The sequence below is a fragment of the Mirounga angustirostris genome, unplaced genomic scaffold (assembly GCF_029215605.1).
Source record: "Mirounga angustirostris isolate CCGP_5_RB_7025 unplaced genomic scaffold, mMirAng1.0.hap1 SCAF_6, whole genome shotgun sequence".
Classification (NCBI taxonomy): domain Eukaryota; kingdom Metazoa; phylum Chordata; class Mammalia; order Carnivora; family Phocidae; genus Mirounga; species Mirounga angustirostris.
Window position 1 is genome coordinate 119,406,458 of NW_026991714.1, and position 12,539 is coordinate 119,418,996.

Below are 12,539 nucleotides of genomic sequence, written 5' to 3' on the forward strand. Positions count from 1 at the left end.
AAGAGAGAGAGAGAGAAAGAAAGAGAGAGAGAGAAGACAAGAAAATGATTTAGTAGAACCGTAAATGTGAGTTTTCATTTCGTGGTGGGTGGATTTAATTTTTATAGCATTCAGTCACTTGAATCATTTGTGGCTTCTAAGGGGTTATATGAGCTCTCTAAAAGGAAAGAAAGAGTGCTATGGCTCTTTTCATAAATTTTATCATGTCTCTAAGTTGCCAGGGCCTTAATATATTTGCAAATCAGCCCCAGATAACTCATTTAGAAATTCACTTTTATAATACAGCTGTAGCCAAAAATGGCTCCACTCTCAAAAATCCTTGCAAAATACTACTGCACTTGCCCCACGTGAAAAGAATAACAATGACTACTCCTGAGAAGTGTTCTTCCCTTCAAGCCTAGGAGGGTGCATCATAGAAAGACATGTGTGCAAAGACCAGAAAACCCCGTCTCCCTCCCCTCCTTCCCTCCCACACTCACAGAAGCATGAGTCATGGAGAACTCTTGGCCAACAGTTGAGGGAAGTCTCTTTCTCCTTGGTGTAGAGCCACATTCCCTCCAGATCCAGTCCCCTAACTCTGAACCTTCATAGGACTCCACTTACCAAACACTATCCACCAGCTTGAGACCTAGGTCTGTTGAGGTTCCAGGGTCTGGCACCGCACCCCCAGGCTCTGCTTCCCCATCCCAACAACAGTCCTACTCTCACTTGGCTCTCAAGATTGGATAGAGGGGTTCTCCTGGTGCCAGGATCAGTTTCTCCATAAGACACCATCTCTTGCTTTGTCTGTCACCTCACAGGATTGTGCCTAAAGCGAAGCACCACACTGCAACTCAAACCCACAGCTCCAAGCTCCTGATTTGTGGGAGTGGGCACCGGAAACAGCTGTGTCCCTGATGATGCTCCCCACCTATTCTAAGCCTGGGATCTCCAACTGTCTCAGCACAGAGGAGAGACTGCTCTTCTCTGCAGCTCAGCCCCGCTCTGCCCACATTGGTTCATGGAATGGACTGAACCCCTCCAGGCCTCAAGGGGCAGCACTATCTCCCCGGCCCCCCTGCCTTCACCCCCCACCTGCGAGTACACTACCAAACATTCAGACATCGTTGGCTCTTCCCTGGTCTCAATGCCACCCTCCTCATGTGGGCCCTCACGGCAGGAGACCTCATCTTCATATTGGTCTCTTAACCCATCTCCTTTCTCCCATTGTGAACCCCTGTCTACACCACTGCCCTGGTCTCACTCCTACTCAAAATGCTTCATCTCTCCCCCAACCCCCAACCCACACTGCCCACCTGGCCCTCCGCACTGACTCTACTCAACCCAGCTTCCAGGTGCTGCTGAAGACCTACCCCAGGTTCCTTATCTGCCTCCAACTGCATCTGTGCCCCTCTGTCCATGCTGTCCCATCTGCTCTGAGGAGGCCCAACTCCACTTCCGCCCCTGCCATCCCTCCTTGTTAAATTCAAGGCCCACTCCAAATATCACCTCCTTCCTGATTTCCACCATGGATAGTTTTTTTCCTAAGACATTCCCCCAAGCCTTATTTTTCTCATATTCCTATCCGTACTGCTTGATTTTTATTTTAAAAGATTTTATTTATTTATTTGAGAGAGAGAGAGAGTGCATGAGCACCAGTGGGGGGGGGGCAGAGGGAGAGGGAGAGGGAGAGAGAATCTCCAGCAGACTCAAACCTGAGCAGGGAGCCCGACACAGGGCTCCATCCCAAGACCCTGACATCATGACCTGAGCTGAAGGAAGATGCTTAATTGAGCCACCCAGGCGCCCCTGTTACTGCTTGATTTTATTTGGTGTTATGTGTATCTACTCAGAAAACAACAACAAAAAAATATGTTCGAAAAAGCAAGAGAGGCCAATTGCCTGCCTATTTTAAAGAGATATTACAAAGTTAGAATGCAGGCAATGGCAAAGCAAACAAGCTGTGGTTATTACTAATTGATGATTTAATAAAAACAAAGTGTTGAATTACATCTAGTTAATGATGAGGAAAATATTGTCGGGGGGTGGGGGTGGGGAGTGGAATCCATGAAATACCAACCGTGTTATTTGTTTCTGCCTTTAAGGCAACATCCCGGCACAGATACCCAGAGCTTCAGGGCCTTGGTTTCCACTAGGACCCATTTCCTTTTAATTTTTTTTTTTTTTTTAACCACAGGTTTCCATAAACAAAAGGTAGAATCACCCTGAACTCCAAAGCTACAGCACAAAGCCTGGAGCAGCGGATTGACGGAACTCATAAAAGGAAGCCAAGGTCACTCTGCTACCACTCACCACTGCAATCAGCCGGGATTATGAGAGGCTTTGTGAAGAGAAAGGCAATATGATCACCAAGGAGAAGAAGGGAGAGGCGAAGGGAGAGCTACTTCAAAACAATTTCATGAAATTCTTCTATATGGAAGTATTTTAAAAACGGCTTCTCTTTTTTTCTTTTTTAAAAGATTTTATTTATTTAAGAGACAGAGAGAGAGAACGAGCGGGGAGAGGGGCAGAGGGAGAGGGAGAAGCAGACTCCCCGCTGAGCAGGGAGCCCGACGCGGGGCTCGATCCCAGGACCCCGGGATCATGACCTGAGCTGAAGGCAGCCGCTCAACTGACTGAGCCACCCAGGTGCCCCAATACCAACATTTTTTTCAAAGTCACTCTATAGGGCTCAATGAAACTTGGCGTCTATTCCTTCCCCTTTATTTGCAGGTTACCAATGAAATGGTCTTTGGTCTTTTCCCAAGGCCCCAGTCTGCTTAAAACCTCTCTGGCTGGGGCACCTAGGTGGCTCAGTTAGTTGGGCATCTGCCTTCAGCTAGGGTCATGATCTCCAGGTTCTGGAATCGAGTCCCGAGATGGGCTCCCTGCCCAGTGGGGAGTCTGCTTCTCCCTCTCCCTCCCATCCCTCTCCTGCTCTCTTTCACTATCTCTCTCTTTTAAGATTTTACTTATTTATGAGAGAGAGAGCACAAGCAGGGGGAGAGGCAGGCAGAGGGAGAAGCAGGCTCCCTGATGAGCAAGGAGCCCGATGCAGGACTCGATCCCAGGATCCTGGATCATGACCTGAGCCGAAGGCAGACGCCTGACCGACTGAGCCACCCAGGCGCCCCCAAAACTGCTTTTCTATTTTGTTCCCAATAACAGTGTCAAAGAACGAAAATCACAGCGTGACACTTAAGAACAATTTATGGCAATCAAAAGCAACTCCATAAATGAGGCTGCTGTCAAATTAAAAAGAAAAGCACAGGAATCCCTGCTTCTATCGCACTATCACACTTGGTTTTGTATTACCAGATTTGGGTACCTGTGAAAAGGTGAAAGAGGTTACAAATTAGAACTGAACTGAAATGACCAGGGAAGCATACATAGCCTTTTCTCTCTATCTACTGCCCACCCAAGCGCCTGTTGGACTCCTGAGTCTCTCACTATGCTGATCAAGAAAATGGGGAGAAATGGGTGGATATTTGGAAGTAGAAATACACGGTCTAGTAGAGCATTTACATGGAAAAGAAAGAAAACTATTATGTAGGAGGGAAAAGTAGAGCCAAGAAGGCAGAGTTAGGGGCGTAAGTGAACAAGATTAGAACCCAAGCAGCCAGAGAGGGAGGAAAGGGCTGGAGAGACATGTCGGGGGGACAAAGGATCCTGCGAAGGTTTGCTGTGAGCTATGGGTTAGACACCAGTCATTCTTCCAGAGCCTCCAGTAGAGTTATGAGTTGTTCGGGTCATCCAGCTGGTATGTACTGGAATGCAAGTACAGGATATTCTGATTACTAGTCTTTCACTAACCACGACTGCCACATCTTTCCCCACCCCAGCCCACTGGGACTGTGAACTTCCAGAAACCAGGACTATCACCTATTCATATCTCCACCCCTCGACATGCCTGGCGTCATGCCTTGTACGTAGTAGGCCTCAAACGTTTCTGGAGAAATCCAGCCCCTGAAGAGACTTTACCTCCAGCATCTGCCTTCTGATTCATCTCACCTGGTGCCCCTGGATCCGTCTCTGTCACTTTGATGATTCCCATTCTCCTACTTGCAGAGATCCAATCAATGGCTCTCTTCTGTCCACATTAGGGCTTTGCAACTTCAGCATTATAGAATTTGGGGTGGGGTAATTCTTTGTTGTGCGGGGGGGGGGGCTGCCCCTGCGTTATGGGATGCTGAGCAGCATCCACTGGATGCCAGTAGGTCCTCCCCTCCCCCAGATGCGACAACCAAACATGTCTCTAGACACTGTCAAATGTCCCCTGGGGGAAAAACCAACTCTGGTTGGGAACCACTTGTCTACACTAAAATCCCAAATTCCTGGGGCTGGAATGGGGGAGCCTTTACGATTTGATCTCGTTCTACCTTTCCACTGTGATCTCCAAATCTTGCCCCACACCAGAGCTTAGCGCCAGCCTGACTGTCCTTTGCAGAAGGCCCCACACTGGTGCCTTTACATGGATGTTGTTTCTACTCTCCTTTAGCTATGAATGCTTGACTACTTTCAGAGATGTACTAGAGCCCATAACCTCCAAGATCTTCCCTGATCAGGGTTAGGGTAAGCTCTGAGTTATTTTCCTCTGCTTTGAATCCTATTTTTGCTTTTTCCTTTTCCTTTTTCCACCTTTCCTTTGATCTCATTACGAAAAGGGTGGCTGTGCATACGTGTGTGTTTATGTTCAGACTGTCCAAGAGAAATACATGCAGGACAGGAAAGACATCATGTATTTTCTGCATCCTTCTCAATGCGTGGCACAGTCACAAGCAAGAATTTCAAAAGGAGTCTTCCCACGTTGAAAGTGACTAGAAAGCTGCCTGGTATCGATTTTTTAAAACAGCAGTTATTCCAATTCTCTCATTGGAAGTTTCCTGAAGTTAATGGAGATTTAGGCCAATCATTCCAAATGATTTTCATATGCTATAATTATACATAAAATCAATAATTATAAATCAAACAGCGTGAGATGTAATGAGAGGACAGTCATTTTCTTAGACCAGGGGTCAGCAAACTATGACCTGTGGGCCAAATTCAACTGGCGGCCTGTTTTTGTAAATAAAGTTTTACTGGTGCATGACCATGCTCATTTGCTTACTTGTGCCGATGACTGCTTTCTCACTGCAAAGGCAGAGATGAGTAGTTTCAAGAGACCTATGGCTAGCAAAGCCTAACACACTTACTGTCTGGCCCTTCAGAGTAAAAGTTTGCTGACTCCTGTCTTAAACTGACAGGAAAACAATACCTAAGCCTCCATACTAGCTAAAGACCCAGAGGCAAATATCCCTGGATGCTATGTTGGTGAAGTTAGAGAACACGCTGAGTTCCTAGAGGTTTTCGGAGTCATCTGGTGGGTATCCTAGGTTTGGAGCTTCTGGAGTCTGTTGTGATCCGTGAGGACACTTCGGTGTCCGCCTGGAGCAGGGCTATTCTCCTGGGACAACTGGAAGCAGGAAGGTGTCCTTTGACACGGTTGTTACCCATAAAGGAACCTAATATATGAAGAATTTACAGAAGTAAAATTCAGATGAGGTGGGAGCTAGACCTAGGGGTGCACTAGCTCACTGGGGGCCACCTTAGTCCCCAGGTCTGTTACCTCTTCTGTCAAATGAAGGGCCCAGGCAAGTCGGCTGACAGGCAGCCCACGGTTCTCTGGCTGCTCCCTCCCACTGGGTCCAGTGAAGAGGAGTGCCTCCCCCTCTCCCACCAGCACCTTCCATCTTCTCCGTCCAGTTTCTTTGCCCTCAAACAGCTTTCAAACAGGAGGATGTTGCCTCTGCCTCAGATTTAAAGCAAAATCAGGGTGCGACATGCTGACCACCCTAATTACTCTATCATCCCCTTCTTTATCATGCCAAACTCACTAGCGAGTGGGTTGCATGTGAAACCCCTGTTCCTTATCACCACTGGCCCTCAGATCCCAGCACCTACTGCAATTGCTTCTGAGAAATGCAGAGGCCTCCCGGACAGACTCAGCAACTACGGGTTCTCTCCTCCGAAGGTGGGCAGCGCTTCCTCAAAGCTCTGCAGCTTTCAACACCTGCCTCATCCTGGCACGTCCCCATGCTAGCCACTCTCCTTTGTCCCAGGCTGCTTGTTTCTAGCCCGTGTGAATCTGCTCCCTTCCTCAAACAACTTTATCAGCAAAGGATGAGGGCATCAAAAAAGCTTTACTGGATATAAGAGTTAATAGCGACGAAAATAACAATATTACAAGAATGGGACAAGTCACGGGACATGACTTGGATGTTGTTTACGGGAAAAGGATGGGAACCACCACCTTCCTTGTGCATCACACCAACTGCAATTCCTCGACACATCAGTCCTGTCTTCCAGGCCCTGTAGGTGCCTGACTTTGGCTTTGTGAACTCTGTTGGCTGGAGGACTGGAGTCTAGAGTATCCTGAATTCAAATCCGTTCTGCTTAGTAGAAGATAAGCTGGCTACGGATTCAGGGAGCCCTCTGGGATACACTCCGAGAGGTTCCATAGCAAGGGCAGGGGGGGGTGGGGGATAAAAGGAAAATAGTGATAAGTGACCTTACAGCACAAACTCGGGTCTCTCGGGCCTCTCGGCGAGCTTCAGGGCCTCGTGCATGCCTGCAGCTGACAGCTTGCGGTTGATGTTCCGGTACTGACACTGGAGTAGGCTGCGGTAGGTGGTCCTCAGGTCCCGGTTGAAGAAGGCATATATAAAAGGGTTAATGAGAGAGTTTGCATAGCCCAGCCACAGAAATGTCCTCTCCACCCACAGCGGGATGCAGCTGCAGGCCGTGCCGCAGATGAAGGGTCTGGCCGTGGAGAGGAGGAAAAAGGGCAGCCAGCACACGGTGAAGGCCCCGACGATGATCCCCAAGGTGGTGGCTGCTTTCTGCTCCCGCTTAAAGATGGAGATGTTTTTCCTTTCGTGTTTGAGGAGTCTCGAAAGGTTGGCACACTCCTCCACCTCCTTCTGGAGCTTCACCATGCCGTTCAGGGAGATGATGCTGTCCGGCTCCTCGGGCCGGGGGAAGCCGGGGAACTTGTGCTTGGCGGCGCTCTTCCTGGCGGCCTTGTAGATCTGGTAGTACATGAACAGCATGACGGACATGGGGATATAAAACGCCACTGCCGTGGAGTAGATGGTGTAGCCGAAATCCTGGCTGATCAAGCACACCTTGTCGTCGTTTACGTTCTGAGCCCACCCGAAGAGCGGGGGTAAGGTGATGGAGGCCGAAAGCAGCCAGACGGAGAGAATCATTTTCGCCATGCACTTCCCGTTCTGCCTCACAGGGTACGTGAGCGGCCTCGTGATCCCAAGGTACCTAGGGGACAAATGGAAAGCGGGCACGTGACTCTGTGATCACTCCTGAGCAGCCAGCTTTCTACCCAGCAGCTCCATTCCTCAGGACAGCCCTTCTAGGGAGGCCTCATAGTGCCCATTTTACAGAGAGGTAAACTAAGGCTCGGGGATGTTACCTACTTCCGTCCAGGTCATACACTTAGCTAGAGGGACCGCCGGTGTTTGGCCTCGGAGCCCTCTGTCTGTAATGCCAGGCCACGCTCTTCTTGAACCTTGCAGCCTCTCCGATTCCACACAGTGAACCAAAGGTTAAACATCCGCCCTCCCTGCCCCCCACAAGACCACTGCCACCGAAATCAGCCAGGAACAAAATGTCAAGCCTGACGCAGGATGTGGTGACACATCCTCACAAATTAACCAAGGTCTACCACGCTCTGATATTATACACCCACTGATCTCCCGGGCTGTCTTAATTCAGACAGGCTTTTAATTCATTTTAACTTCCCCTTTGCACAGTAGCAAGAGCATTTCTTTAAGATCACAGAGATTTGTGAGATATTAAGGAAATCCTAGGGCTTTGGAATGGAAAGTAGCAAGTAATCTTTTTTTGTTGTTGTTATGCCCAGAAAATTCTCACACAAGGGTAATGTCAGAAGAATCTATAAAATAAAAACAGCCTACCTCGTCTCTTCTCTCCTGAGAAGGATCACAAAAAAGGGGCACAATTCTGAAAAATAGGAGGTAAAGCCAATGTTTTTTCTGTGCTTAGTTCTACGTGGAGAATAAATATTTCTCCATCTCTGTCATCAAGGATTTCCAATGCAAAAGAGACTCAGCAAACAGAAAACATGCACAGCAAGATGTTTTTGCTAAATGTTTAATGGTTTTCAGCTTTCCAAATTTGTTTTCTTCTCTGTGTATTTAATGGTCTTAGCTTCTATTTTGGGGAGAATGCAAAGAGCCCGTAAGAAGCCAAGACAGGTAAACGCTGGTCATTTTGTTGGTTTTTTTATTTCATGGATGTATATAAAAGATACAGTCTTAACACAGGAAAAGGAAAAGGAAAGGTAGAGAGCCCCCAAATTACCAACAGGTTATTTTCTGAAAGTCTCTCAGCTGGTGGGTTGGAACTTTAAAAATAATTATTTTGTGCTAGAAATAGCCTCACGTGTTTTGCTTGAATTTTGCTTGAATTATCCCACAAAAGTAAAAAAATCACACTTTCACCATGAAAATTAGCATCACTGCAGCACTTACGGCAAGGCAAAACTGAAATATTAGCAGAAAGGAATCAGCCACATTTGCTTATTCGTTGAGAATATTTATTCATCCCTTCAACAAAGACTAATTAAGCTCCTTCTGTATGCCAGGTGCTGTTTTAAAAGTTGGGGGTATGGCAATGAATAAAAGAGACAAAAATCTTGAAGCCAGGCGCTTGGGGTCGTCATGTCATGTCGGGTTGAACGGGAGGACTGCGCCTTGTGGTAACATGGATGGGGCTCCTGATTCTTTCCAAGGATTCAGGCATTAGTAGCATGGGTTCATTTCACAACCTCAGGTCCCTTTCCTCCATCAAGCTGACCCGCAAGCACTATCCCTAGGTTTATCGGGTATAACTAGGATTAAGTTTTGGCTCCCAAACAGAATGAAGGATGAGAAAGAGGGCGGTTCTCCTGAGAACACAAGAATTAGAGCTGAAAAGGAAGGGGAAAAAGAAAAGGAGGGAGGAAAAAGGGAGCAAAGGAGGAAGAGGGGAAAGAGGGAGCAAGGAAGGGAAATGCAGAATAGACTTTGCTGTTTGGGAATTATCTAAAATTATCTGAGTTTTATGTTGTGGGAAAAATTTTAAGACAATTAAAACACACACACACACACAAACCGGTAAATGAGGAAACCCCTGAAGCAAGGTGTTGGAACTGACTGGAAGCATACGGTTAAGCTGATCCCTGCTCCGAGATAGTCCATTTCTTTTCTTTTCTTTTCTTTTCTTCTTCTTTTTTTTTTTTGCTTTGATTCAGGCTTTTCCTGCTGGAGCTGCTTTGCAGACCTCTCTTTTCAGATCTCGTATTTGCTATCAACTCCTGTGGATGGACACAGCCTTTTGGCTTCTTCCGTGTTTCCCAGCTCCCCCCAGCAGGCCTTTGCCAGGACTTGGATTTTGATTATCTTCTCTCTTTGCCTGTAGCCACAGGCACAAGCTGTTTGTTCCCAAGCCTGGATCTAGCTTCCTGGATATCAACCCAGGCAGGAAGTCCAACAGGGAGACCAGTTCCTACAGTTCCCCAGGTGGCCACCAGATGGCACTGTGAGACCATCTTACACCTACTTACTGGGGGGTTGGGATGTGGGTCGTTAGGGCAATTGGTGTTTACTGGAAGGAGGAAGGAGGATCACTGTGGATGAGAAAAGTTATATTTTATTTGCGGGGTTATACAAAAAAATTAGCAAGCCTGAAATTCACAACCTCGTAAACTCCTATTCTTGAGGAAATCTGTTCAGTTTTCCCTTCCATCCTTCACATACTCCTTACTCAAACAGGGAATTCCATCTTCAGGCTTAATTAAATCCAGCCTCTCTTCTGCTCCATAAATAATGTGGAATTCACAAAGATTAACCCTGAGAGATTAATTGAGTACCCAAGGACATCTCACAATATTAAATAATCTCATGAGCGCAGCATGCTTATTCATATTCTAATATACTTAGTCTGACTTATATTGCATTTCAGTGATGTGGGCCGGCCCGTATTTGATCCTTCCTGAATGTATGAATTATATTCCATAAACTCCTATTTTAGACTCCATTCTCTAGTTACATCAAGTCACATCCTACAGTAAGGCAGAGTTACTTTTTTAGTTTCCTGGGTACCACCTGGTGAGACCTTTGAAGGCTAAAATCAACTGAAAGATGATTTTTAAAAATGTATGAGAGCTCATTAAAGTGTCTGGAAATAAAATAAATAAACAAAAGTCAACAGGTTTTTAAAAATCAATTAACAATTAGAAATATTATGAAAGGAAATAACTCTATTCATAGCAACAATCAAGGAATTAAAATATCTAGATAAATGTTTTAAACGCCAGGGCCTACATGAAGAACACGTTTTAAATGCCAGGGCCTACTGAAAGAACTAAAAGAATGCTTGAATCCATAGGGAATTTTTTAAAAATACAACCCAGTGTTATAAAAGTGCCAATTTCTCCTCAATTAATCTAAAAATAATACACAAGTCTACTGGAAAATTCCAGCAGGACTTTTCTTCATTTGACCAAATGATTTTTAGTTCATCAAGTGAATATGGAAAAAGCAGAAAATCTGAAAAAGAAGAAAATTGAAGGGATACTTATTCTATTAAAAAGAATAGTATAAAGCCACAGAAACAAAAACTCAGTAATAATGACTCAGAAATAGACAGGTCAATTGAATAGAACACAGCTCAGAAATAGATTCAAATATATAAGGGAATAATATAAGAAAATGAGTCACTTTAAATCAGTTGTAAAATGGTGTATGTATTCTTGAAGTCTGACAACTGGCTAGCAATTGGGGTAAGTAAAAATAAAACTGGCTTATGTTTCTCCTTATTCAAAAATAAATCCCAGATGGATCAAAGATTATCGTGTAAAAAAAAGTTAAAATCTAAGGCTTCTATGAGGAAATACGGGGAAGTAGTTCTGCAATCCTGGAAGGACAATGTTCATTCTTAACTGTGATACAAAAGCTTAAAACTACAAAATGACATAGTGATTAAATTTTTGACAAAAATTTTATACACAAAAACAAGTGACATTTAGTTTAATTTAAAAATCACTGTGTGCAGAGTTAAAAGTCAAATGACAAACTCCAAGCCCAAATAACAATATCTCAATATTCACAGATCTCTTACAGGTCAATGAGAAAAAGACAACCATCCCAATAAAAATACTGAAGCAATTAAACAAAGAAGAAATAAGAACATCCAATAAGCGCTTGGAAATATGTGCGATTTCATTAATAATCAGAGAGATGCAAATTTTTAAATGATTTTTGGGCATTTGTCAATTTTTAAGAAAGACAAAAGCCAGTATTGAGAAAGTATGAAAAAACAAGCACTCTTTATTATTTTGCTAGTGGGTGTTGCAACTGGATTGACAGTTCTGGAGGGCAGTTTGGTAAGGAATATACACCAAAATTTACCTTTTGGCTCAGCAATCAGACTTCTAGGAATTTAAGAATGTAACTGTACAAATGCAAAATGATTAATGTGCAAGAATATTAACTAAACACATAATAGAGGGGGAAAGCTGCAATGTAAATATCAATAGGAGGTTAAAGTTGAGTATATATGCATGTATATATAGATACAGATATGGATATAGATGTATAATGTAACCATTAAAAATTATGACATATGTATCTATTTACTGACATGAAAACACAAAAAAGTGGAGAGAAAACAATGTCTAGTCCTAAAAGACAAGTAACAGAGCGTCATATATTGTATTAATCTTTTTATGTAAAACTAGGTGTTTATATGAGTGTGTGTATGTTTGTGTGTGTGTACCGAGATGTCTAGAAGAATATCTACCAAATATGAATGGCACGTTTATCTGAGTTGGAGAGATGTGAGTAGTTGTTTTTTTTTTTTTTAAAGATTTTATTTATTTATTCTGAGAGAGAGAGAATGAGAGAGAGAGCACATGAGAGGGGGGAGGGTCAGAGGGAGAAGCAGACTCCCTGCTGAGCAGGGAGCCCGATGCGGGATTCAATCCAGGGACTCCAGGATCATGACCTGAGCACTTGGATGGGAGATTTGAGTAGTTTTAAATTTTTTCTTTGGACTTGGGACTTTTTTATGCTTAATTTTTTTTGTTTTGTTTTTTTTAAGATTTTATTTTATTCATTTGACAGAGAGAGAGAGACAGAGAGAGAGCGAATGAATACAAGCCGGGGGGAGTGGGAGAGGGAGAAGCAGGCTTCCAGCGGAGCAGGGAGCCCGACACGGGGCTCGATCCCAGGACCCTGGGATCATGACCTGAGCCGAAGGCAGACGCTTAACAACTGAGCCACCCAGGCACCTCTCTAATTTTTGTTAACTGTATGTAAAAAAGAAAAGAACATCATTTTAATTTCATTTTAATTCTGAGAATAAAATAAAAGATTAGGGAGAATTCTGGGATTTCTAAGCCACCTAAGTGATTTTGGCAATACAGATGACCTGGTTCATAAAATCTTTAAAAAGCCAATAATTAAATCTTAGATTGTTTTATTTGATAAACTTTCCAAAAGTGT

General features: G+C 44.4%; 1 protein-coding gene across 6 annotated transcripts in view; it reads right to left on the reverse strand.

The window, feature by feature from the left end:
- Positions 1 to 12,539, reverse strand: part of HTR7 (5-hydroxytryptamine receptor 7) — a 78,173-nt gene that overhangs the window by 2,428 nt on the left and 63,206 nt on the right. For 2 of the 6 annotated variants that reach the window (XM_045878391.3, XM_045878389.3), the window contains exon 2: positions 6,532 to 7,290. In XM_045878391.3, coding sequence (XP_045734347.1) covers positions 6,532 to 7,290 — 759 coding nt within the window. Of the gene's footprint in view, position 1; positions 3,747 to 4,282; positions 5,481 to 6,526; positions 7,291 to 12,539 lie in introns of those variants that run through there. The other 4 variants (XM_045878390.3, XM_054508300.2, XM_064595005.1 and 1 more) reach the window with 4 other exon arrangements.